At 43.4% G+C, this 25,583-nt stretch overlaps 6 protein-coding genes across 13 annotated transcripts in view; 4 read left to right on the forward strand and 2 right to left on the reverse strand.

The window, feature by feature from the left end:
- Positions 1-4,048, forward strand: part of LOC106741979 (sodium-independent sulfate anion transporter-like) — a 12,298-nt gene extending 8,250 nt beyond the window's left edge. Inside the window, exons 4-10 of the mRNA XM_014614482.1 lie at positions 113-333; positions 1,013-1,358; positions 1,832-2,134; positions 2,217-2,362; positions 2,639-2,809; positions 3,061-3,214; positions 3,315-4,048. Of these exons, the coding sequence (XP_014469968.1) occupies positions 113-333; positions 1,013-1,358; positions 1,832-2,134; positions 2,217-2,362; positions 2,639-2,809; positions 3,061-3,214; positions 3,315-3,355 (1,382 nt within the window). The 3' untranslated portion in view covers positions 3,356-4,048. The remainder of the gene's footprint in view (positions 1-112; positions 334-1,012; positions 1,359-1,831; positions 2,135-2,216; positions 2,363-2,638; positions 2,810-3,060; positions 3,215-3,314) is intronic.
- LOC106742008 (galactokinase-like) lies at positions 3,847-12,236 on the reverse strand. Of its 5 annotated transcripts, none has more exons than XM_014614557.1 (7): positions 12,131-12,236; positions 6,220-6,590; positions 5,403-5,583; positions 5,153-5,295; positions 4,789-5,086; positions 4,297-4,618; positions 3,847-4,215 (listed from the first exon to the last, which is right to left on the reverse strand). In XM_014614557.1, the coding sequence occupies exons 2-7, from the start codon at positions 6,379-6,381 to the stop codon at positions 4,146-4,148; spliced, it is 1,176 nt and encodes a 391-aa protein (XP_014470043.1). In that variant the 5' UTR covers positions 6,382-6,590; positions 12,131-12,236; the 3' UTR covers positions 3,847-4,145. The 5 variants fall into 5 exon arrangements, with proteins under 5 accessions (XP_014470043.1, XP_014470041.1, XP_014470044.1 ...); XM_014614555.1 differs by lacking the exon at positions 12,131-12,236 and adding an exon at positions 11,507-11,739; XM_014614558.1 differs by lacking the exon at positions 12,131-12,236 and adding an exon at positions 8,159-8,247.
- Positions 8,260-11,483, forward strand: LOC106742006. Its single transcript, XM_014614551.1, has 9 exons — positions 8,260-8,455; positions 9,020-9,203; positions 9,289-9,424; positions 9,804-10,021; positions 10,097-10,157; positions 10,252-10,380; positions 10,474-10,809; positions 10,918-11,000; positions 11,195-11,483. Exons 1-9 carry the CDS (start codon positions 8,419-8,421, stop codon positions 11,319-11,321), a joined length of 1,311 nt encoding a protein of 436 aa, XP_014470037.1. The 5' UTR covers positions 8,260-8,418; the 3' UTR covers positions 11,322-11,483.
- LOC106742004 ((E3-independent) E2 ubiquitin-conjugating enzyme UBE2O) lies at positions 12,195-20,608 on the forward strand. Of its 2 annotated transcripts, XM_014614550.1 has the most exons (8): positions 12,195-12,581; positions 12,806-12,979; positions 13,052-13,210; positions 13,292-13,942; positions 14,028-14,238; positions 14,461-14,644; positions 15,580-17,591; positions 17,703-20,608. In XM_014614550.1, the coding sequence occupies exons 1-8, from the start codon at positions 12,351-12,353 to the stop codon at positions 18,086-18,088; spliced, it is 4,008 nt and encodes a 1,335-aa protein (XP_014470036.1). In that variant the 5' UTR covers positions 12,195-12,350; the 3' UTR covers positions 18,089-20,608. The 2 variants fall into 2 exon arrangements, with proteins under 2 accessions (XP_014470036.1, XP_014470035.1); XM_014614549.1 differs by lacking the exon at positions 12,195-12,581 and having other exon boundaries at positions 12,891-12,979; positions 13,065-13,210.
- Positions 18,016-22,636, forward strand: LOC106742009. Of its 2 annotated transcripts, none has more exons than XM_014614562.1 (3): positions 18,016-18,095; positions 21,907-21,990; positions 22,078-22,636. In XM_014614562.1, exons 2-3 carry the CDS (start codon positions 21,912-21,914, stop codon positions 22,236-22,238), a joined length of 240 nt encoding a protein of 79 aa, XP_014470048.1. In that variant the 5' UTR covers positions 18,016-18,095; positions 21,907-21,911; the 3' UTR covers positions 22,239-22,636. The 2 variants fall into 2 exon arrangements, with proteins under 2 accessions (XP_014470048.1, XP_014470047.1); XM_014614561.1 differs by lacking the exon at positions 18,016-18,095 and adding an exon at positions 21,155-21,602.
- The window catches only part of LOC106742007 (splicing factor U2AF 50 kDa subunit), a 6,625-nt gene continuing 3,387 nt past the window's right edge, over positions 22,346-25,583 (reverse strand). Inside the window, exons 6-8 of one of the 2 annotated variants that reach the window (XM_014614552.1) lie at positions 24,078-24,359; positions 23,481-23,645; positions 22,346-23,392 (exon numbers count right to left, since the gene is read on the reverse strand). In XM_014614552.1, coding sequence (XP_014470038.1) covers positions 23,261-23,392; positions 23,481-23,645; positions 24,078-24,359 — 579 coding nt within the window. In that variant the 3' untranslated portion in view covers positions 22,346-23,260. The remainder of the gene's footprint in view (positions 23,393-23,480; positions 23,646-24,077; positions 24,360-25,583) is intronic. The other variant, XM_014614553.1, reaches the window with a different exon arrangement.

The raw sequence follows: 25,583 nt of genomic DNA on the forward strand, positions 1-25,583 counted from the left end.
ATATATATATATAATATTCTTGTGTTATCTGGGTCACTTGGTGGAATTTTATTCAGCGTTTTTCCCTTCTGGAGCCATCCTGAAATAACTCCCAGCATTGTTCGACGATTAGGATTCCTGTTGGACTTCATATCGGGGCCGGTGTCCGTAGGTTTCACGTCAGCGGCGGCGATCATCATCGCCACCAGCCAGGTGAAAGATATTCTCGGGCTCCATGTATCCAGCAGCAAATTCGTGCAGGTCTGGCATGATATATTCGAGCGGATTGGCGAGACACGACTCTGGGACGCCGCTCTGGGAATCGTCTGCATAATTGTCCTCTTGCTTCTACGGGTAAGAGCGGCGGCGCCATTAAATTGCAACAGACTAGCCTAGCACCCACTCGTTATTCAGCGTTTGCAGCATTTAAACGGGCAAGTCTGGAATACCCCGTCGCGAAATAAATGATCGAGCCGCCTCCCCATTTCGATCATTTATTACGAACTGTGGACGTAAATATTAGTTCGAGTTAGGTAAAGTTGAATAAATTCCAGTTTACAATTGCGCTCGTGGAGAGGATGGGGAATTCGTGTTAAATTCGTGTTAATTGTGAGCGTCAAGAACCCAATGATTTCGCTGGAATTCTATTTTTTCGATGTTTCGCTCGATGAATCCAAGTCTGCGCTCGCGCTATGTCACCGGTTCTTCGAACTCTGCTATAATCACGAAGCAAACCACCGACGTTTCTATACTCGTAATTGTGGTTACGATGAATCGTTATTTTCTAAACGCTCTCGCCCGAAGGCGTGTCATCTTACCGGTCGATACGATTGTTTGAAATACTGATATAAGCTCGGGAAATAGTCGCGGTGAGAGAGAGAGACAATTATCGTTTGGAGCCGGCGATCTTTTTGCCCGTACCACCAACGACGATGTTTTCGGACAACCTATATATAAATACTCACAAATATATGCCTGCCTTCTGCAATAAATGCAGTTTTTTCCCAGATCGATATTTTGCCTGCATTTGCAGAAAGTGAAGGACCTCCCGGTGATACCAAAAAATACCAAAGTGCCGTCGCAACTTCAGCAAGCCATCGCGAAATTGCTCTGGCTGATCTCCACCGCCAGGAACATCATCATAGTAATCATCTGTGCGATAATAGCTTGGGCCCTCGAGATTCACCTGGGGGAGTCACCCGTCATTCTAACGGGTCACGTGAAGCAAGGACTGCCGGAGTTCCGTCTGCCGCCTTTCGAGGCTCATGTCGGGAACGAGACCTACACTTTCCTCGATATGCTCTCGTCTATGGGCTCCGGCTGTGTAGTTATTCCCATGCTGAGCCTACTGGAGAGCATCTCCATCGCCAAAGTATTTTGTAAGAACACTCCGTTCCACACAGTACCATTTTTTACAACGTCGCGGAATAAATGTTCTCCCTCTCTCTCTCTCTCTCTCTCTTTCATATAATAATGAAATATGTAATAGTGAAATAAAATTTATAAAGTTAAATTTACGAACGATTCAGACACTTTTTAACTTTTTTACTTTATTACTTTTTTTTAATTTTTAACATATAATTCAACGTTTATTAAATTGAATTACATCAAATATACATTAACATGCCTCTATTTCGTGTCTAGCTCTTATAAACCTGAATTATGATCGATTTGTAAAATTAAATTTCGTAAAATAGACTTGCATAATTAAAGACTAGTCGAAAATCTATTTCTCCTCCTCTCTCCCTCTTCGGGCATTTAAAATGATAATTCGATATCTGAAGGACTGACATTTCTTATCGCAACAATGTTGTATCTCCGTCAAAATTACGAATTTATGTTACACGCGCAGCTGATGGCAAGTCGATCGACGCGACTCAAGAGATGCTGGCATTGGGTGCATGCAACGTGCTGTCGTCCTTTGTATCGTCGATGCCGGTGAGCGGCGGTCTCAGTCGAGGTGCCGTCAATCACTCGTCCGGAGTGAAGACGACGCTCGGTGGGGTCTACACTGGTCTCCTGGTACTTATTTCGTTGCAGTTTCTCACTCCTTATCTATACTACATTCCCAAGGCCTCCCTGGCGGCCGTCATCATTGCCGCAGTCGTTTTCATGGTGGAGCTCCACGTGGTGAAGCCTATGTGGCGAACCAAGAGTAAGTTCGTTTCTCTCAAAGTCACGCGATAAAATATGATGATATTATTACTAATCGCGTTATACTTTTCTTCCTCTTTCAGAAATTGATCTCATACCGGCTGTTGTCACTTTCCTATGTTGCCTCTTCGTGCGGCTTGAGTTGGGTATAGTGATCGGCATTGGTATAAATCTCCTGTTCCTACTTTATGCCTCGGCCAGGCCGACGTTACGAGTTCATAAAGCTACGGTGAATAGCTTTACTATTCTACATAAAATTTGTTACGGTTATATTAGGCGCGTTTTCCATTACCGAGAAGTATCTTAATAGCGGATTGTCTCGTAAATCGAAAATCGCTTTTTCTGCTCTCTCGGGCTGTCCGATATCTCACTTATCTTAATTTTGCATTCGTCTCACTGAGACGTTTATACCGTCATTTTGCACTTTTGAAAGGAATACAAATTTCAGAAGCGTTTCTCACGCGAAACAGATCGGAATGCGTATTAACGCGCGTTCTCTTTGCAGAGCATCAGCGGCTGTGAGTATCTTGTCATAACGCCGGATCGAAGTCTGGTGTTCCCGAGCGTTGAATACGTACGAGCCGTCATCAGCAAGCAAGGGATGCGAGAAGGCACCGCAGTGCCCGTTGTGATAGACTCCACGCATATCCAGGCGGCCGATTTCACAGCCGCAAAGGTAAGTGGGTCGCGAAGGAGTAATCATAATGTACTCGCTATTTTATTAATCAACCGTGAGTAAATCATGTTGTATGGTAATGAAAACTAGAAAGAATTTTATTCTCTTACGAAAAATCTTTTCTATCGATTATAGAGCTCTTCCGGGCACCCGTTTTCAACTACTATGAAACTCGATGGAATCTGACGATGTACCGAAGATTAAACAAATATAATATCGTCGTCAATTACGAATTTTCCTCTTTATTTCAGGGTATCAAGACTTTGATAGAGGATTTCGCGAGACGCGGCCAGCCATTAATCTTTCACAACTTGAAGCCGAGCGTTATCCAGATTTTCAAAGGCGTGAAACCGTCAAGCCTCACGTGCAGTTCCAGCGAACTTGAACTCAACGACTGCCTTAAAGGTAAATAATCGATCTTTTTATAACGAGATTTCCGCATATAGCTTTTATGGTTCTTCATCGTACAATGATTTACTAAATACTACGTGTTCCTCTCTTGCAGAATACACGAATGTATCAATCGAGACTCTGAATCGATACTGAACGCGTTTAAGCTTGGATGACGATGCGGACTCTCCTTCCTTAACGAGCATCAGTATTATAGTGAAAACACCGTCGCCTTCGTTTCACAGACAGTATTACTGCAAGTAGAGTGCTACTTTCGTTCATCAACCGCGACGATATATAGATGATTAGAAAGGAACTTTGTATATATATGTACGTATTTATGAACGCGAGCCAGTATGAAAATGATGCTGTACCTTATGTACTCTCATTATGTACACTACGTAATATTTTTGTATTTACGAGAGACGGGAGTTTGACGTATGCACACTCCGAATTTACTCGATCGAGTTATGTACATAGATAGGAACGCGTATACAATCCCGTGTTAGACACGCGAATCGTGATGGACTCGTTATGCTCATTACGTCCATTGTGAATATATCAGGATTCCGCTCTCTCGCGCCACGAAAAGAAAGCGTTCTCGCGAGGAAAGATTAACGAGGCGGGGCGCGAGCGCACCATATATCCTGCGAAATAATTCCTGTATTTCAGATTGTCTCTTTTTAACGTGTTACATCGTAAAATATGTGCGCAACCCGGCGCGTATGTGCCTCGGCAGACTTTCATCCGTATGCGTTGCGTGCAAATATATGTGCGCGCGCAGTTGAAGATAGAACAGAATAGAAAGAAAAGTTCTTCGTTGATCACGCTCCAGGATAACGTGCCATCGGAGCGTAAAAGATCATGGCGGCTCTAATGACACGAGTGTCGAGGCAATTACGTCGACCTGCGTGCGTGTATTAAGATTAAGGCGTTAACACTACGGCTAATTCACGCCGATTTCTCGAGCACCTCCGCTCGGTGTCGCTATGTAGAACGTAGGTGTGCCGGAATATCTGCGAGTAAAAATAATGAACAGCATCTGTACAGAATCCATTAAACCGCAGCACTTAACTCGACGCGAAAGGGGTACTAACTTCGCTCTCATATGTTGAATCGCCCGGTCGACCGCGTCTTTCCTCGACAAGGTGACGGTGCAACCGCCGAAGCCCGCGCCCGTCAAACGGCTGCCTAACACGCCGTCCACCGCTCTGGCCGCGTCCACCAACGAGTCGAGCTCCGCGGACGAAACCTCGTAATCGTCGCGCAGCGAGTCGTGACTCTCGTTCATCAGTCGGCCGAACCGCCCGAAGTCGCCTCGCTCGAGCGCCTCCGCGGCGTCCAGGGTTCGTCGAATCTCCGTGACCACATGACGAGCTCTCCTCACGACGCGATCGGGTACGTTCCGGGAGATTAACGCTGGAAAACGAAATCCGTGTCGGGGATTCAATGAGAATGCTCGATCAATTTCATCCTGTGCGTCGCCGGGTTCTCTTCGGCTTAAAGGGATATTCTTGAAACGTCGTTTTGCAGGTGACTTCTAGGGATTCTGTTTGAAGAAACTACTAGTCTCAAACTCAACCGGTTACCTCGGATATCGTTCATATCCGCGTCTCTCAGACTCTTCTTGTCCAGCATCCGCGCGGCTTCGTAGCAGCAGTCCCTGCGCTCGCGGTAGGCGCTCGAGCTCAGCTTGTGAGGTGCGTTCGAGTTCGTAATGAGAAAAACATAGTCGTCCATGTGCAGCATGGGTATCTGCTTGACGGCGAGGTCTCGGCAGTCCAGTAGAAGGGCGCAGCCCTCTTTACCCATGACTGAGATGAATTGATCCATTATGCCGCACGGCACGCCGGCGAAATCGTGCTCCGCCTTTTGACACGCCAAAGCCTGCGGACATATTGTTCTCGTGTTGTACGGCCGAGTGACGCGAAACTGTCGAGCAGAAATGGTCACCTTCTCCTCCGGTTTCTCCGGTCGCTCGTCGCTCAACGCCTCGAGAAACGTGTAAGTCGCCACTTCCAGAGCCGCTGAGCTGCTGAGACCGGCGCCCGCCGGCACGGTCGACGCTATCACGGCATTGAATGCGGGAACATCGCCTGTGAAACGCGTCTCTCTCTTTCAATCGTACAATGTGCCTTTCGAAATAATCCCGCAAAGAGCGGAGGTGATTACTTATGTGACTCTGGAAGCGTGAACGACTCACAGATAAAATTGGCGATGCACCCTTTGATGTAGTTCGCCCACTTTGGCTCCCCCGGCTTTATGTCGGCGCGATTATTCGCTGCGAATTCGCTCGTTTCGCCTGCCGCGCCGCTCAGGGAAACGATTCTGGTTCTCTGCCCATCATGCGACTTCCCCGCTATCACTGTGATCATCGGTAACGCCTGATAATCATAGGAGATCCGAAGTAATTCGAAATTCGATATCTCAATACTGATTATTATTACTGTTTGTAAGTGATAAGTCACCTATATCGCGGCAAAGCTTTTAGCGTTGCTTTAAGAAACGTGAGTGAAAATAACCGTTCTATTTTTGTATCACATACGGCGTGAGAAAACAACTCGGTAAAAAACTTTTCATATATAATCATATATAACCATATGACATCAAAATTATATAGAAAGTATATAAAATTATGCATAATTCCCTATTTGATTATATATAAAAAATTTTTTACCGGGAAACAACAATAACTGTAAATAATAAAGATGCGACGATAACGCGATGCATTTTCCATCGTTACAATGATAATAGTAACAGGAGAGAGAAACGTTTAAGAAGTCGCTCACACAATCGATATGCCTACCTCGCGAATGGCGTTTGAACAGTATGAAAGCGGCGCGCGCTAGACGAATGTTTGCCGAAAGAGTCTTATTCGCATTCTTCGATTACCTAAGCGGTGATTCGACGCGTAAGAGACACGCAGGGACGTCACACATGACATCCCGACGTGTCTATCCGAACGCGAGCGATAAATCGAGAGCTTGCGAGAGGAGCGCGAGGAACACCCGCGGCATTACCATCGGTAGCACGAAACCCTCATTGTAATCCGTGTGTTCGCCGATGAGATTGACGCGACCAGGCGCGTAGACGCAGACGGCGGCCGGTCCGCCGAATTTCTCGGCGAAGGTCCGCAGCGCTTCCGCCTTGACACTGTCGACGTCCGAGACCGGCGCGGCCATACCGAGGCGCTCGGGCTCTCCTCGAGCACGTACGTGACGGAAGCGAAATTCGCAGCCGGCGAGCTTGATAAACGCCGCGCCCGACCGACCGACGCGAAGATACTGATGTTAATGTCAGTCTCTTCAAGAGATTGCGAGTCGCCGGCGAGCACGTTATCAGCGCGAAAACTGAACTCGCTGATCCGCTTCAGAGAGCTCTCTCGCTTTCTCTGCAAATGGAATTGTACGAGTTATTGGCGTAATATTGTGAGACGACGAATAAACAATTCGAGTAGCGTGCCCTGGCAGCACAAATTGGTTGGCTAATGTTTGGTCAACGTTGGGTCAACGGTTAGCCGAACAATTTGTGCTGCTCGGACTTCCAGTAAGTAAGAAACGTCAAATTAATGTTTGGAAATGTTTATTTTGTATGGATTTAATAAACATTTTGACATAATATTTTATAAATGTTTCCAAATCGTTCTTTGATAATATAATATTCCTAAATATTAAAGTCATAGTGTAGAAATATCATTTTTAATGTTTGGGTCAATATTGTTGACAATAATGTTGTATATGACATTAACCCTCGAATATCACGATTGGGTCGGGTCCGACTGAATCTGTATTCTAATGCTTCCATGCTTTTTATTTCAGATATTTTATACATTTTGTGATATACTTTATTTACTTTTAAATATTTTCTGGGTTATTGTGGAAATAAAAAGTGCCGAGTCAAAAAAAAATTAGTTAAAAATGTTACAAAATGCTAGAGTCCAACCCATCTTATTATACGTCTGACTGGATGAATTTTGTTATTCGAGAGTTAAGAACTACATATTTTAAAACGTCACATGTTGTAAAATATTATTGTAATAATATTGTTATTGATGATTTCTTGCTTACTAGGTTGAACATTCTAAAAATCATCCCGAATGTGTTCAGAGCATTTTGGAAAACGTTCTAAAATGTTCTAGGCACATTTAAAACAGCCTCAGGAACGTTTTGTGCTATTTGAAAAGTTGGAGGAGAACCTAGCATGTTGGTGACTGTTAGCGTATTATTTTAGTTCAAGGCGTTCGATTATTCATGCTATTACCGTCGCTACGCGATTACGAGATATGCGTTTAATTAACTGTCGACGCGGATATCCAAAGTGATTTACTCGCGCGAATGTTTGTAAGTGTTTATTGTGGAGTGTAGCGTTATCGGAACGCGCGCATTCTATTTGTTAGTATAGTCGCGATACGAGCCACATTCATTATATCCGCAATTTACTGAAAAATTTCAAGTGAAATTATTCTCTCTGAACAACGATCCGTCCTGTCTCCGAAGCTGCACGAAGTTTACTCGGCATTAATTAAAAGTTATGCTATATAAAAATTAAAAGTAACTTTCTACAATGAAAATATTACGTATAAAGAATATGAATTTCTGAATATATAAGTTCCTGACGTAAAAAATGCAGAGATACAATGCGTTACGAATATTTCCTCGTAAATATTATATAAAATAAAGATGTAGTAGCTTATATACACAATTATAATTAAAAGGTCACACTGCGATTTTTCGCATATAATCGTTATACTTTTATCGTTGGTAATTTTATCGCAATTAAATCACTTCACGACATATACCCTGTAAGGAGCTTTCCGATAATTTCACGACTCCGCAGTTATTCTTTCAATCTCTCTCTTCCCACGAAATATTCTACAGAAATAACATAGAACAGCCTGATGTAAAGAAACGGTTCTTTTATCTACCATCGGGCTTACGCGATGAGATATACACTTATTACTCGTTGGCTCGCGAGGCGACGTTCGATTTGCAGTGAGCGCGATTCAGTGCGCTACTCCGACCACCACCACCACTACGTCCGCCGCCGCTTCCACCGCCACCTCCGTCGTTGTCAGCGCGATGCAGGTGTTCTCGTTGACAAGACTCAACTAACAGGAAGACGCGTAAGTCGGGTTGCGGCGATAAACTCGGCTTTCGACGAGGATATATTATGGACACGCTGCGGGCGATTTAACGGCAAACTACCGCGGAGAATGTGCCATGTCGGTCTCGGATCCTCTCGTCAAAGAGTTGAAAGGTAATCTCCCAATTGAGCAGGTTAGTCGCGTCGTTAAACATGCACAAGGATTTATGACTCTTTCTCTTTTCGTAATTATATTTACTATACTTTATGTATGACGTTTAGAAATTACTGTTGTGTGAAATATTAATTTATAGTGATCAGTGTCGATTTCTGTGATAATTATAGAAGGAAGATGTATGTACGTAAATTTGATATCGTGTTCGGATCAAACTGTGTTATCAGATAAGATCCACCACATAATTAGTAGTAATGCATAATGTTCCGATAAATATATATAAATATTTTATCTTGAATTTAACTCTTAGTGTTTTTACTTTATTACCTGTTTTGTGTCGATAAGCGTCAGAAGATTGTTATCATATGTCGTTAATGTCAAATCAGTCTTTACCTTAATGAGTTGTTTGAGAAAGGAAAGAAACTATTTTAAATTGAAATGATGAGATAAAATTGTAACTCTCTGTTATGTATTAATTACAACATATATAATTGTAATATATATATATATGAACTTATCTATTATGTAAATACTATACACTACATATATTGTATATATTTCAGGATGGACTCGAAAGCTGATAGAGCACGGTACGGAGATCACTGATGAAAACGAGGACTTGTTATCTTTCTGCAAATGTTTGGAGAACTGCCTACATAAAGGTTTATTACCTTGTCTCAGTATTGGATACCTGAAGGGACCCAGCGCATGGCACTGGTTAGAACACGTTGCTCAGAAAAATTACAGGTGAAACAATCTGACTGCTTCTTTATGTATCAATAATTTATAATTCCACTCGATATATCTTACTTAATGTCGATGTGGTTTTCAGCTCATACAGTACATTATCTTTAGTGGCAGAGCAAACAGAACAGAATCCAAAGGTACACACATCTACCGGACGATTTCGTCTTCTAATAAGGATATGTCTAGTACGGAAATGCCTTCACATGCCGGTAGAAATATTGGTAAGACATTCTTTATAGCCCAGTAAGAAATCATTAACATAACATTGTTATGATATTTGATAACACGTAACGTTTTCAAATATATAGTTAATATTATATACAGCATCATTGTCAACAATATTTGATCGAAACATTAAAAATAATATTTCTGTACTATAATTTTAATATTTAGGAATATTATATTATCCAGTAACCATTTAAAAACATTTGTAAAATATTATGCCAAAATGTTTATTAAATCCACATAAAATCAATATTTCAAAAGACAGATTTAATGTTTCTTGCTTAATGGGAGTAAACTGCGTTCGGTATACATCAGAATTAATGAAACTTCTACCGAAAACAATACTGATAAAAAAATCTATAATTGGGTCCCCAGACCAGAATTCCAACTTTAGCTGCCGAGTTTTACGACCTGAAGAGTATTCTAGGAGATGACATTCTACGGGAGATACTGCTGTCCGTTCTACTACAATGCAGTAAATTGAATTTCAAACTGAATTTGCGAAACGCGACCTTCCTGGACGACACATGGCAGATGCCGCAGTGCGTAGCTCTGCAATTGGTACCTTGCAAGAACTTGGGCATCTCTGTATGGTGAGTGTTCGTCTCGACGAAAGAGGATAAGGTGATCTCTATGTGGCTAATCCAACTTGCGACTGTGCTTTACAGTTTCACGAACGAGAAGGCGTTGATCATCAACGTCGACGAGAAGTCGGTAGCCGCGGAAGACGTAAGAAAAGTCCCAAGTACTTCTAGCGTAACGTAGCAGAATTAATAAATGGGCGATTTCACACAACTTGGTCATTTTTACACGTGTAAAACAGAATAAAGTCGAGATCGGGGACGTGCTGGACGAGATAAACGAGAGTATCATCACTGGTGACAGTAAGGGCAAGCTACGTAAGATTATGAGGAAGGCCAGTGGTCAGCCGATCATGTTACATATCATCAAGGTGCGTATCTCGCGAGTAACGCGAGATATACAAAAAAAGATACGTCCTGATATACGTAAATGATATGTTTAATGCATTACTGCGCCTTTCTAGTATCGTACCAAGAAGACCCGTGAACTCTACGAGCCAATAGTGCACCTTATCAAAAGCTCGGGTGTCGAGAGCATGAAGTCTTTGATACAAATATCGCAATCGGACCAGGTGCAAGCCACCAAAGTAAACCAGCCGTCTGAATTAGAGAATAAAACGCTAGGCAGTGGATTCTGCGTCAAATACTGCGGCTCTGTACACGTGGGTGCGAAGGGTGACGTCAAGCAAATCGAGAAGGTCATTTGGAGTCTACTGAAATCCGGAGAAGTGAAACAAGTGCCTGTCAGATTCGAGTGTTTAGAAATCGGGATTAAAGTAGCACGCGAGGTAGATGATAAGGTACAGTTATTGGTAGTAATAACTTCACTTAGAAATAATTATGTAGATATAAAAACACATATGTCGAATCTATGATGAATCTAAGAAAGCGACATTCCTGTTTTTCAGGTAATATGCAAACAAAGTTACATGGAAATCTCGTCCTGTGGACGCACCACTAATATTCCGGATTACTTTGCATTCATCGCAGGGTGAGTTCTATTACAGATTAGTATTAGAATAAATTATATCAATATGTTAGAAAAACGACTGACTTATCGTTCAAGATAATGATTTATGCCTTAGATCTCTGTCTTTAAGGCCCAATTTTTCATTTTCCCAGCCTTCTACTAAGGTTCTCTTAGTCTGAATCACTTGCATGATTAACACATCTCATCCTTTTTAGGGAGACTAATTGTAACGTAGCAACAAAATTCGACGCCTTCGTCTTTCACCATCAAAACGAGAATGAGGTCCAACAGGTACTGCAGAGTCTGGGACAGGGATTCCAGCGCACGCATTTTGCAGTATAAAACAATACACAATACGTGCATAGATTTAGAGATGCATGCGGAAAAGAAAAGTATCCTTACTTTTCTATCTTCCATGTGTAATTTATTAATAATATCACTCCTGTACCTGTGATCGTGAAACTCTCCCCAATAAAACTGTAAGAATTGTCACGTTAATATTGATCACTTGATATTTGTTAACTCACGATTTGATCCTTGATCCTTTCGTGCGACTTGTCACCAGCTCTTCATACTTTAATGAAATGCTCGGTTCAGTCGATTCGTTCACAGATCGATAATAACTCAGCAATGGAAACGTCCGATGACAAACACACTGCGTGAGCATCGAGGTCACGTCAGGTCAGATGAAATATGTCATGTCACGGGGTCGCGAGTCTGACTGTTCTAGTTGCACCTTTTATTTTACGTCGAGAGTACCCAGGGAGTTGAAATCCGAATGATACGAGCATAAGTTTCATTGTAATGCACGTATATCTGGATAGATGGCGATAGTAGCTATTACCAGTACCCCATGTCTCGTTGGCGAGACAACAAATAAATTCCGCATAAATTGGGCTAAATTGTACTTTCGCCAAATTTTGTGTTGTCATTTATATTCTACACTTTTGCAACGATTCATCGCGTCTCTTTGGAAAATATTATTTGGCAGCTTGTTGACAACTTTTCTATTATTCTCGACTTAAGGGGCACACAATATATATATATATATATATATATAAATTTGTATACAGAGGTTATTGCAAAATAAAAAGTGCGGATATATTTCTCATGACAAAAGGAGCAAGGAAGTGAATTTAAAACGCACGAACCTCATATTGTCGAGTGCGACATGTGCGTATTACGTGACGCGTGACCTGTCATCGTCGTCCCCGCGTCGTCGTCACCTCAGTTCGGCAGTGCTCGGCGCCGCTCGGTTCTCTCTCTCTCTCTCTCTCTCTTTCTCTCGCGGACTCCTCGGCCAGGGTGGCGGGGCAGGCGGGCTCGGTTACCGAGCGGGTGAGCGAGGCTAGGACAACGATCAGAGGAAAGATGGCTGCCGCGGCGAACGTTGCGCCGGAGAACCAGTACTTTTATGAGGATGTCGTGTACCGTGTGGACAAGCGAGGCAACGTAGTTTTCGGCATCGTAATGGAGAACGACGACCACGACATGTCCGAGGAAAGTACCGACAGCGAGGAGAGTATGCCGAAGCGGAAAAAGGGCGAGATCCGCACGATCTGGCACCCGTCCGGCATCGAGGAGTTGGTCAACTGCAAGAAGGTATACGAACGCGTATTATACTCACGTTCCTTCCCGTCTCGCGGTGGGTGATCGATTTTCGACAACATCCCCGAGGCATCGGCGAAGTCCCGTTACTGTTTAACTTGACAGTACGGAAGACGACATCTTTCGCAGCCCCACGTCACTCATGCGGTGCCGGAATACGTTGGAATTTCGAATCGTGATTCCAGATTAAGTTCTGTGATGATGTTACCTGCTTTCAGATTCACCTGGCGGACAGAACGCTCATGCCCGGAGACGTGGTGCGCAGGATGATCAAGGGAAAGGACACGCAACGGGGTTACTGCAGGGACATCGAGCTGACTGCGTGTGTACAAGTAATCGGTACCAAGCAGGTTCTCACGGACATTAAAAGTGAAGATCTGATCCCTCTGCAAGTATGTGGATGTTTCCGCGGCTACACTGCAGTATCGTTTATGCATACTGAAACAGACAGTTGTCATTTGTAGGAATTTGCGACAGATATGGCAGTATGTATGGACTCCTGGGTTGGTGGCATCAGAATGACGCACTGCAAATTATGGTTGGTAACGCCGGACGGTTCTCACTGTGTCGTGAACGAGATGAACTCCTACGTGTTGGGACAATTGGAAGAGACGCGAGACAATGTAAGATGTCAAACAGTCCGTCATTCATTTGACAGAAGCGCTTTAGGACCTTGCGATAAGAGTGACAAATGTCTTTCTCAGGACAACGATTTCCCGCACTCCACTGAGTTTTACCCGGGGCAGAGTCTTTGGGGCCCGGTTCACTGTCTGGAAGAGGCTCAGTGGATCCATTGTACAAAGGAGATGAAGGCGAAGAGGAAATTGAAGCCACAGAAGATCACGAAAGTGATCGTGGAGAAAGTGGAGACCGACTGGGTAGGCGTGCACTGGCAGTGCCGAGCGTACTCGAAAGACGGCGCCTGGTCCGACCAAGCTCAACCGAAATTCGTGGTCGAGGGCGAGGACTTGAAGAAGTTGAAGCTGCTGAACGTGTTCGAGCCGTCCACAGTACAGGTCGGGGATCGTAACTTCTACGTGATCAAGGGTGACGAGAACGTCATTACCCGGGAGCAGTGGCGGAAGCAGCAGAGGGATATCTTCCAGGTTCCTAAGCAGAGCCCGAAAAAGACGCGGCCGATCATCACGGTGACGAAGCTGCTGGACGATAAGAAGAAGGAGCAGAGGAAGGAGAAGACGCCCGAGCCGCAGCCGGCGGACGAGAATGCTCAAAGTAACACGCAAGACACCACGAGCAACAACTCTCTGTTGCTGCCGCCCCAAGCTCAACACGCCGAGAGCTCCGACGAGTGGGACACCGAGGACACCACCGGCTCGCAAAGTGATACCGCCTCGGTAAATCACTCCTCTTTCCTTTTCCCTCTCTTCAGATGGACGAGAAAATAAGAACGCGGAAATGATGACTCGTGTATTCCCATAGGTCTCCAGTGGCTGTTCCAGCATGTCATCAATGGGAAAGAAAAAGAAGGGCCCTGCATTGATGACAAAAGTGCTTAAGAAAAAGAAGTTGCGAAAAGCGAAGAAGAAAGTGCCGCCGGTGCCGTTAATCCCCGGGACTAAGATAGTCGTCGAGACGTTGTCCACTAATACGAAAGCCAACGTGGTATGGCAAGACGGCTCAGTAGAATTTGGTATTAATAATTATATTACATATATACGATATATTCATCGTTCGTATTATAACGAATTATGTTCAATTTCGTTCATTTTAACGGAAAATTATCCGACAGATGTCGCGATTCACTTGTGATACCACCGATGAATATTACTTTCTAAAGAAAGAGAGAAATTGAAGTTATACGAAATATTCATATCGTGCGTGATGCTTGACGTCGTTTTTTCTATTTTTCAAGGCATACCATCAACACAATTGTATCCGATCCATCACCTGGACGATAAAGAATTTTTCCCAGGTGATTTCGTCGTGGATCAAAAGGAGGAATCCAGGATGTACGGTGTTGTACAAAGTGTCGACCATCAAGGCCGTACAGCCAAAATAAAGTGGTTCAGGACTTATACCTCTAGTCAAAATCCAGAGTAAGTGCACGAACAATTTCCTCTCAAATATTCCTTCTCACATCTGTACTTTGTTCTCCGTGGTTTGTTCGATTCGAACCCGAATAATACGAAAATTTCGAATCGAAAAGATTCGAATTGCGTATTTTGACATTGACGAAATATTATGAAAGATGTCCAGCCTTACGAGAATTAACTGGACTTGAAAAATTCGCCGTACGTTAAGATTCTCTTCGAAAATATTAAAAGTAGTTACTTAAGACGTCGGGAAGAGAGATACTTTTAAAATTGGCGTATTTCAATAAATTTTCAAGATATCAAATGAGTCGGTGGATAATGAAAAAGTGCTTGCGTCAGTGATAATTTTGATATAAATATCAAATTTGCTTATATTAATCTTATTATAATGTTAATGTTACAAATTATAATTATTCTGATGCGAGTCTCGCAGATATGCATATATATAATGCGCAGTATATTACATATTCTTATGTAACTGCATTTCTGAAGTCATGCAGTTCCTGCATTGATTGTGAACAGCCGATAATGTCAACGCTCTTCAAAGTATTTTAGTCATTAATTTATGATCTTTCATTCAACTATTTCAATTATCGTTATTCTAATTAAAATATATATTTTAGCAGTATCAATTTTATTCTAAATATTTAAATATACGCATCTTACTTTAAAATAAATTGATATCACAAGATCGATATTATACCTCTTATCGAATTCTCCCTTCGCTATCTTCATGTTGAATTCAATGATTGAGTTATTAATTAAACGTTATGTTCCAACAATTTGATTCGGATTCTAAAACAAAAAAATGAGATTCGATTCGACATGAAAAATTCTTGATTCGCGTGTCTCGACTCTTGAGACTTTTCATAGTAATTCGAAAACGTCACGAACAAATGGAAGTAGTCGTTCAGTTTGCGCCAACTGCTTTCTTACAGGCCGACTTTTCTGGAGGAGCGCGAAGTGAGTGTCTACGATTTAAAGGATCATCCGGACTTCCAATACAGACCCGGCACTCTCGTGATCCGGATAGCGAATTTCGAGGGTGAGGACGCCGGATGTACCGCCGGCCAAGTGCTGGACAATTATCCCGAGGGCCGGGTGAAAGTATGGTGGGTCGACGGACACGTTAGTATGTGTTGGCCGCAGGATTTATACAAAGTGAGCGAGTACGACAGCGACGAGGGAGAACTGTGGGACGACGTGTCGTCCGACTCGTCGTGGGAGACAGAATTAGAAGACTGCTTTATCGCCGACAACGACGGCACCGAGCAAACGGAACTGGAGAACATCAAGCCGAAGCTGGCGGCGCACATCGAGAAGGCACGCATCGCTATGTCAAGATTAGAGGAGATCTTCACGCAGAACCCGCTGTTGCAGACTACCGAGGTCATGAGGAAGTTACTCGAGGTCTACAAGGATTGCCGTTACATGGACAAGCTCATGGGGACCTCGTTCTTTCACGAGTGCCACTTCCAAGGCCTGCTCGAGCGGGTGAGGGAACGTGGCAGGGCGAACGTCGCGCAACGTATGGCGGATCAAGTGACGCGGCTCTTCACACCCAAGTCTGAGTGTCCGGAGGAGTCCAGTCTGAAGGTATCCGACGATCAGTGCGCGAACAGCGCGTCGGACAAGCAGGACCCCGCGATTATGGACACGTCGGAGAGCGAGAACCTGGTGACACCGGTGGGTGTCGACAACCTCGTGAAAAGGCAGAGTAACGAGGAGTCGGTCAACCGACTGTTCATACGCGCCACTCCCAATCCCGAGGACTCCGGCTTATACTCCGCGGAGAACTCGAAGAAGGAGTCGGGCTCGAGCGAGTCCAGCGGCGAGTTCCTCATGAGCGAGGACGTGAACAACCTGCCGGAGTGCTCGTCCGCGACGGACGTGGCGGCACCGTCCGAGAAAGACGCGACGAGCCGGGTGAGGAGGAGCCCGCCGACGAATCTGGCGAGTTCGCAGGTCGGCGCGTCGCACGTTTGCGTGAAGTTATGTAACCTCATCAAGGCACAGCTCGTGTTGGCGCACGCCGAGGTGTCCAGGCGTTTTGGTCTGGGTAAGATGTCGTTGTCGGACGCGGAGAAGAGTTCCGGCTCTCCGCGGAAGAAGCAGAAGGGCGAGCAGGAGGAAGAGCGAAGCGTCAACGAGGTGATCGCCGAGCCATCCGACAGCTCCGTCGAGATCCCGGAACCGGTCTACGACGAGGGGGAGGGCTTCTCCATCGACGAGGCCGCGCCCGACAGTCACAAGTTCAAACTGACCATGTTCCAGCCCACCGACCCGACCAACTTCTTCCGGACAGTCTCGAGGGAGCTGAAGCTGCTGAAGAGCTCGTTACCGCCGGGCGTGTGGGTGAAGGGATTCGAGGACCGTATTGACCTGTACTCCGTCATGTTCCGTGGCCCCGAGAAGACGCCCTACGAGGACGGGCTGTTTCTCTTTGACTTTCAGCTGTCGGCCGACTACCCGGCCGCGCCGCCTCTTTGCCACTACATCTCCTATTGCAGCGACCGTTTGAACCCGAACCTCTACGAGGACGGGAAGGTGTGCGTGAGCCTATTGGGCACCTGGTCCGGACGCGGCACGGAGGTGTGGACGAGCTCGTCCACCCTGCTGCAGGTGATCGTTTCGATCCAGGGCCTGATCCTCGTGAGCGAGCCGTACTTCAACGAGGCCGGCTTCGAGAAGCAGAAGGGCTCGCAGCAAGGACGGGAGAACTCGAGGATGTACAACGAGATGGTCGTGTTGAAGCTGGTGCAGGCGCAGACCAAACTGCTGCTGCACCCGCCGCCGGTCTTCAAGGACATCATCATCGCGCACTTCCAGAAACATTCGGAGAAGCTGCTGCTGAGACTGGAACAGTGGATGGAGATATCCGAGCAGCACAACAAGCAGCATCCGTTGTCTCCGGTCACTCCCACCACGTTCAAAGAGATCGCCGAGATTGGTACGACGGGTCTTCTTGTCCCTCTTTCTCGCTTGCACGCAGGAATTCTGTCTTATCACGTCACAGACGGCAGGCGATTGTCTTGATCTCTTTTCTTTCCTCTTCTTACAGACGAGAAGATGTTGCCCGAGTTCCCGCTCATCCCGGCGTCCCGGGGCTTCTGTATAACCCTCCGCAAGACTTTAGCTACGTTCAAAGAGGTGCTCGTTAAAGAGAATATAATACAAAGGCCGAGTGAGTGGCAGGACAGTGATATCGTTGAGGAATTAACGAACAATACCGCCATACAGTGCCAAGAAACGTCCAAGGCCGCCGACAGAGCGGCGACCTGTGACAGGAACAGCAGCAATACGCAGGAAAGTAATAACAAGCCGACCCCGAGCGGCAGTAGTCGATCCGTTAGTAAGGAGGCGACGGCGTCATCCTCGTCAACGAATAGCTCCGCGGCCGCGCTGAGCGAAACGAAAACAAGTACTTCGAGCCAAAACACCAGCTAGCCACAAGGTAAAAGTAAGCTTAAGTCGAAACGCTTAGCCCGTATAAATTATACGACTATTCGGTAATATATATTCCAATAAATTCTCATCTCGGGCGGAATTTTCCAATCATACATACACACACACTTACATATACAGACATATATACACGCGTATACATGCTGATGACAAGCGCTGACACATACCCGCGGCATATATATCTATCGATAATAACGTCATTTAACAAATCGCAACGCGCGATAAAACTCCCCAGGAACAGAAATGCTGGCGGTCGTTGCTCTCCACAGCTAGAGACTACACACTTGTTGTTCTAAGAGTAACCACATAGCGGACACACGCGTTAAGCGCGATCATAGTGGCACGTAACGAACGACTTTGCAAATCTTACAACTCGCACACGACTTTTCGTACACCGTCGAGAACCGACGAGCCGTAAAGATCCGACTGTGAAGCACGTCGAATTGACGTTAGGCGCCAAAGAGCACGAGGGGAGGAGGAAGAAAGGGGGAGGAAATCTCTGTAATACCCTCTGGCATTTAGCTGCGCGCTTCTAAATGAAGGTATTACGTTGCCTCTGTGACAAATAAGAAGCTAGTTCGAATTTCGATTTAGCGAGTGAAAAGAAAACAAGAGAGAGAGAGAGAGAGAGAGAGAGAAGCTGTATATGAAACTTAGCGTGGAAGTATAAAAGTGAGATTCGCCATTCTGTAAAAAAAAAGAGAGAGAGAGGAAGAATGAAAGAGAGGGAGAGAGCAAAGAAAAGAAGAAACCCGCGGCGGAAGAGATAGAGACCAGTAGCAATACGTCGAATTAACGAGGTTAGAACGAGAAGATACTCTTTGCAATAGGATTTTAAAGAGATATACATCGTTTAAACAATAAATAGTCGATAATTCTGAGCGCGTTTTCACGACCGCACCTTGAGTAATGACGCCGTCGAGGCGAAACGAATGGATCGATGATCGATTATTCCCGTCGAGTGTGTGTATCTCGAAGTTATTAATGCCATCCATAAGAAGTACTACGATATTCTCATGCGAAACTTATCGAGGTGACTTTAATCGCAAAAGGTAGGGCAGATAGCTTTTAGGAACAAACAAATAACAAGAAATCCGTATCTAGATGAGAACTCTCTACCGACGATGGCTATTTGTTCGGTGTTATGGATTTTCTTAGCGATAGCTTGTAAAAGAGATGGTAGAGGCGACTTAGCGAAGCGCATTTCAAGTCCACGATCAATCTCTTCCCCCAGTCGAGAAGTCTCTCCGTGCATTTCCACGACATTCTCCTTCCATTCCTGTGCGCGTTCATTTTCGAGGAAGAGTTTACGACTGATTTCTCTACTTAGTGTCGTTCTAATTATTATTATTACTATTATTAATATTGTTATTATTATTATTTAGAAAATTAATATTTATGGTGCACCGTATATAAGTGGAGTACAGTATTATATTTATTTATTTCATTCATGCGTACACTTATGCGTACATGTATGCGTCATACATGTTACACGTCGAAAGAGTTAACGGGATTAAAAAGTAAGGTCCGCTCAAAAGTCATCCGGAGGGGAAGACTTTACGAGGCAAGCTTGATGATTCGGTCGGGAATTGACGGTGAAGTGATACACAAGCGATATGCGAGTCGAGGACGCGAAATAAGAGGTTGAAGAAAAAGAACGCGCGAAGCGGTATCATCGAGCGATTCGTCAGCAGGTGTCATCTATCCCGTTTCGCATCGATTGTGTTCGATCGTGTCTGCGAGGAACCATGCGTCAAATAATAGTCGAGAGTCATGTAAAAAATGAAGAGGGGACAAAAGAGAACGACGAAATACCTATTCTAGTCCATGGTCTGCTCTTTTTAGCTGAACTAGCTGCATTAATTCAAGGAATTTACACACACCGAAGCGTGAGAATCTCGTGTGTACGAATGTGTATGTAAATTTCTTGAACTAGTTAGGCCGGTAAAACTAAAAAAGAACAGACCAATTGAGATGTATGAAGCGTAGGTACGCGAGATTCCCACGCTTCGGTGTGCGTAAATTTCTTGAACTGGTGCAGCCGATTCAGCTGAAAAGGACAGACCACAATACGAAGTCCTGTGTATGGCGGATATTTGTTTGATTTTTATTTGTCTTCTTCTTTGTTCCTTTCCTCTTTTAATATTCGTTCGAGACTGTTCCTCCTGCCTCTCACGTTCCCTTCCCCCACCGTTCCGCCCCTGTTCCTTCTCTTTCGCTCTCTCGCTCGTTGTCATGATCGATTTTGGGATTGTTTCACTTACCACAGGCGAAATCGTCGTCGTTTCCTCGCGTCTGCGAATTTTCAGTTCGTCCGAACGTCTATCAAGCCCGACCTCTGGACACATTCGCGTCTCTCCGTTATTGTACAACTCGCGTCAGGATGCGCACGGATTCGGCCGAAATTGCAACGATTTCGTGATACAATGGTTTACTATAGATGTAACTCGGTCTCTCTTTGAGTTTTGAATCAATAAAAAGACATTACAGGATCACAACGGACATCGAGGCGTTGTTGTGTTATATTATCTGCGCGTCGACCCTCACGAGTTCCTTCATCCCGCCATACTTCGACGATCCTGTATCGTTGGTACTTTGATCTCGACATCATCGCAAGTAACAAAGTTGTGCGATACAAATGAAACGCTTATTTGTGAATAATTGTATAAATTTCAATTATTCATAGTTTGTGCTAATTTAGAAAATTTTACACAGCAAAATTAGTAGGTAAAATTATTAAACCACGTAAACAAATGTAGAGACAGTAGGAGCTTCTTAACTGAAACGATATGTGGAAAGAGGGGAGGAGTAATTATTAATCAAATTGAAAGAATAAATCCTCCCCGTAAATGTATAATATATAACAATCTGTTTTTAATTTTCCTACAGTTTGTGAATATATTTTATTCTTTTTTATTTTGCTCTTTTTATCTTGTTTTATTTTACTATATTATTTTACGTATGTATACTTATATTTTTATCCTTTGCTTTCAATTGAAATCATATATATATATATATATATATATATATATCTTGCTTTTTTTTTTAAAGAAAGCTTTCTCATTAATAAATAAATTATTCAATTATTGCGTCTGCGACGACTTACTGTTCAGATATTTGTTTATGTGGTTATTTATATCTTGTCGATATTTATTTGCCAATATCTTAGAAGTGAAAATTATTAATTATCTATGTTGTAGATTTGTACAATAGCTGGTTGAAAAGGTGTAATGATCCGCATTCATATCGTACAAAGTGTAAAGAATATGTTCCACTATCGCGAGATAGATAAGCCATCGTTTCTTTCTTATCTACTTATCACACAGGGTATGAATCAGTGCGAGCATGATAGACGCCATTTAGTTAAAAGCAAGTTAAGTTCAAAGCAACTTGTTCTCCACCTCTTCTACGTTGTACGTCTTTTTCTACGTTGTATCGTGAAAGTTTTTCAAAATGTGCTCAAAAAGGTTTATGTGTTATTTGGCTATCGCTTTACGTAAGTAAGACTCAGTAATATTTAATAGGACCTTAATTATCGAATGTGTGAAAAAAAAAAGGTGGCGAGAAATCCGCCTAGATCGAGACTTACATAATTTTAAAGCTTACGCGCATAACGTCGCAAATTCGCAAAATAACTCTATAATAGAATAATAATAACTCCAATTACAACGGTTTCGACCTTACGTACATACGTGCAAGGTTGAAAATCGCGTAATTTTCAATCTAGCGAATGGTAAGGCGTATGTGACACATAAACGAATCATAACAATTCTTCTCTTTTTCTCTGAAACACCGGACAGTTGTGATGGGAACATTCCTGGAGGAAGTCGAAGCGAGGCGCAAAATTCTGAGGGGCCGAAAGACCATAAACAGACAATATTACAGTAAGTCGAGAGTGTAATTCGGAAGTTGCGTATGTCGAAGTGGTATAAGCACATCGCTCGAAAAATGTATGTTGAATCATTTTTTAGAAGGCACAGCCATACCGGCCTGGGCGATAGTGGTTTTGGCGGGCGTCGCTATGCTATTGGTCGGCGCTGGACTCTTCGTGGTGCTGCAGAAATTCGTGGTTGACGCCGCTGACACCGGCGAGCATCACACTTATCAGCCTGCTTTGCAGATAGAAAGTTGAATCTACTCTCTATTGGCTAGCCAGGACAGACGTATCTGTTACGAGACACCGAATATAACCATTATAAATTATCTAACGCAGAAGGCTAGGGAAAAGAAACGTGCTTCTTCTAGAAACACAATGGTGTGTTCTCGCTTTATTTCCGCATAATTATTCTGGATCTTTGTATTTATCTAATTAATCTCCTGAATCTTGCATTAGGTAATATCAAATTGTACGATACCGTTGCCCACAGAATATTAACATTCAAGTAAAATCGTCACTTGTTATCGAATTGTTTGTGACCTTCAAAGCGGGAGAAGAGGAACGCAATTCGTTCGTAGGTTTCTTTACGCATTGCTTGGATACTTCAATGGATTTTGTTGCATGGACAACATACAGACACACACACTCACACACACACACACACACACACACACACACGAAGCGTTTCTAGCTTGCGAAATACGTATAGATATTAGCAATTTCCCGCTTCGAAGCACGCTATATATGTATATAGTGGGTATGCGCCGTCCCGAAAAGAAACGCGATTCGAAAAGCGGTCTATCCAAATCATAATCCCGAGATTCGAATATCGATACAATCTCCCGAAATTGTGGAAATTTACAGTTGTACACGGCGTAGTTGTTACAATATCGAAATCAATACAGAACAATGTACCAAGATATAGTTTCCCAGAAATATTTCAAGAATAGCTCGGTGTCTGATATACAAGCGCACACACAATTAATAATTTATACATAATAATTTATACATAAATGTTTAAGGTAAGATATATTTCGAAAAATTATCTCGGTATTTTGGATCGTAGGATTAAGATTTTTCATGAAGTTGTCCCACTTTTCTAATTACGATAGGGGTTCTTTTTTTCGGGAAAATATATGCCCACCGTTTATACATACACATTACATTATATTCATATACATTAGAATATATATACATATATATATATATACATATATATATATATATATATATGTATAATTAATATTAAACGGTATGAAAAGACGAGTCTCTACAGCTTAAAATTCTCTACGGTGGTATTTGTCAGGATCGAAATACGACGTAACAACTACGCGGTTGTTGAATTTCCGTCCTGTGAGAGTTTGCTGCGCCTTTTGACAATCAATCACGCTATTGAATTCAACAAACACCTGCAACGAAACAAAGGGCGTGTCGATTATAAACTAACATCTCATACGTATCAACATCAAATAAAAAAGTTAAGAATATCGAACGTACCTTGCCGCATCCAGGTACATCGACTCCCTCGATGGGTCTCGGGATTTCCACGGATCGTACCACGCCGTATTTGTTGCATTCTTCTTTAATATCTTCGAGAATGTCCTCGTACTCTTCTTCTTCCATTAATTCTTCGGGCGTGACCATATTAAGCAGGCAAAGCACCTAAAAGTATTGTAAAGCATCAAATCACATAATTATTGTAAAATTTTGTACAAAATAAAGCTTATATAATTATATTACATATAGGTTGGGCCATTTTAATATCCCCACCTAAGTATCATTTTTCTATGTTTTTTTACAAAAAATATTTCAGACAAATAAAAAACTATATGATTCTATAAAAAAAAAATGAAGTTGACTTTGAAATGACCTTGAAGAAATCACATAAGAGCAATTCAAAATCATCGTATTATTCCTCCCCTCAAAATCTTCAAATTTTCATCTGAAACATGTTTTTGTAAAAAAAAAAAAAAAAAAACGTGGAAGAAAAAATATTTAGGCGGGGACATTAAAATGACCCACCCTGCATATATTTGTTCCAAAATATATTTTGGATCAAATCAGGATAATTTTGTGCTCGTATCGGGAACTTACTTCCGTCGCAGGTCCGCTCGAGCCCACCATGGACAAACCAGGCACTTGAATTTGTACTGGAGCTTGTGTACCTATCATAGGATTCTTCGCACCCACGCTGGCGCGTTGCACAATCAGTTTCTTGTCACCCAACTGCATTCCATTCAGACCCGCGATAGCTTGGTCGGTCATAGAGACATCAACGTATTCGCAGAAGGCATAGCCCTTGGAGAGCCCAGTCGCGGAATCCTTCACTAGGTTGAATGCCCTTAACTGACCGAAGCTCATCAACAGCTCCTTCACCTGTATCATCATGAAAACGTTACTCCCTCGCCCACCCGACGCTAAAATTTCGGAATCTACCAAATGTAGACTATGCAACTGCAGTACCGGTCGATCGTACAATTTTGCAATTGAATGCGCAAGAGACGCGTTTACCCGCGCGTCTCTCTTTCTCTGTCTTTGTATCCGCCAAGTATACCATCGCACGTGTAACTTTTTTTAAATGAAATTTATCGTTATCAAAGCGGGAGAAAAGAAAGATAGTTCAGGACAGCTTTGTTTTTATTAGGCTCTCGCGATTAATAGCAAAAATAGCAAAGAGGTCCGGTCGGGTCTCCGACGATTACGCGAACGGAATAACTCGACAAGGAAGTTGCATCGTCTCTTAGTGCGATAGGTGGAATATAAATGCACAGATATGCTTGCGTATCTCAACCACTCTTTCCTCAGTAGCGACTCCTCACGCGCCTCGCCTTCGTCTCCGACGAAACCGACAATTACCGTTGCGTGCCAGCTCTCGCGTCATTTCCTCTACACCTTTCGTTATCTCGAGCAACCAATCTCGCTCGAGACACACCTCGAGATACCTCGTACTCTCTAATGATGTAATACGGAAGTAACGTATAGATACGTTGAACATACTTACGTGCGTCCGTGGGCAAAGATCCTGAAAACTCAGAGACGTGTAGATAACAGCACGTTGCCCTCGTTAAAAGAGAGAAAAAAAAAATGACCGGAAAAAGTGAGAAAAATCGGGAAAAGCAAACCAGCTTCCCGTTGTTCTCGTTGCAATGATTGACCGAGGCTCGCGAAAAACTCTCTTGCGAAAAAACCACTCGGCGATCGAGCAACATGCTTTTATCGGCAGTAAAAAAAACTATCGAATCAGAGGACGCACCATTGGCACAGGAGAACCGAGGACACATCGAGGAAGGGGGCTACAAAATCGTCGCATAAACCCAATGTACGAAGGCATGAGAATGGTATTATAAGTACTTGCCTCGAGGGACTGGGCTAGCCTCTCTCCAGGCAGTGTGGTATTTTGTCATGTTCAGTAGTAGTAGTAGTGGTAGAAGTAGTGGTAGAAGTAGTGGTAGTGGTAAGCGAATGCTTTTGATCGGCACGACCCTAAGCTAAGAAATGGGGAGAAAGGGCACTGGTATCAGTCCACAGTTTACTACATAATGAGACGTTCATACTTTTTGTGCTTCTCTTTTTTTCTTTCGCTTTGCAAAGGAATACCGT

The sequence above is a fragment of the Dinoponera quadriceps genome, unplaced genomic scaffold (genome assembly GCF_001313825.1).
Source record: "Dinoponera quadriceps isolate SergipeBrazil2010 unplaced genomic scaffold, ASM131382v1 scaffold696, whole genome shotgun sequence".
Lineage (NCBI taxonomy): Eukaryota > Metazoa > Arthropoda > Insecta > Hymenoptera > Formicidae > Dinoponera > Dinoponera quadriceps.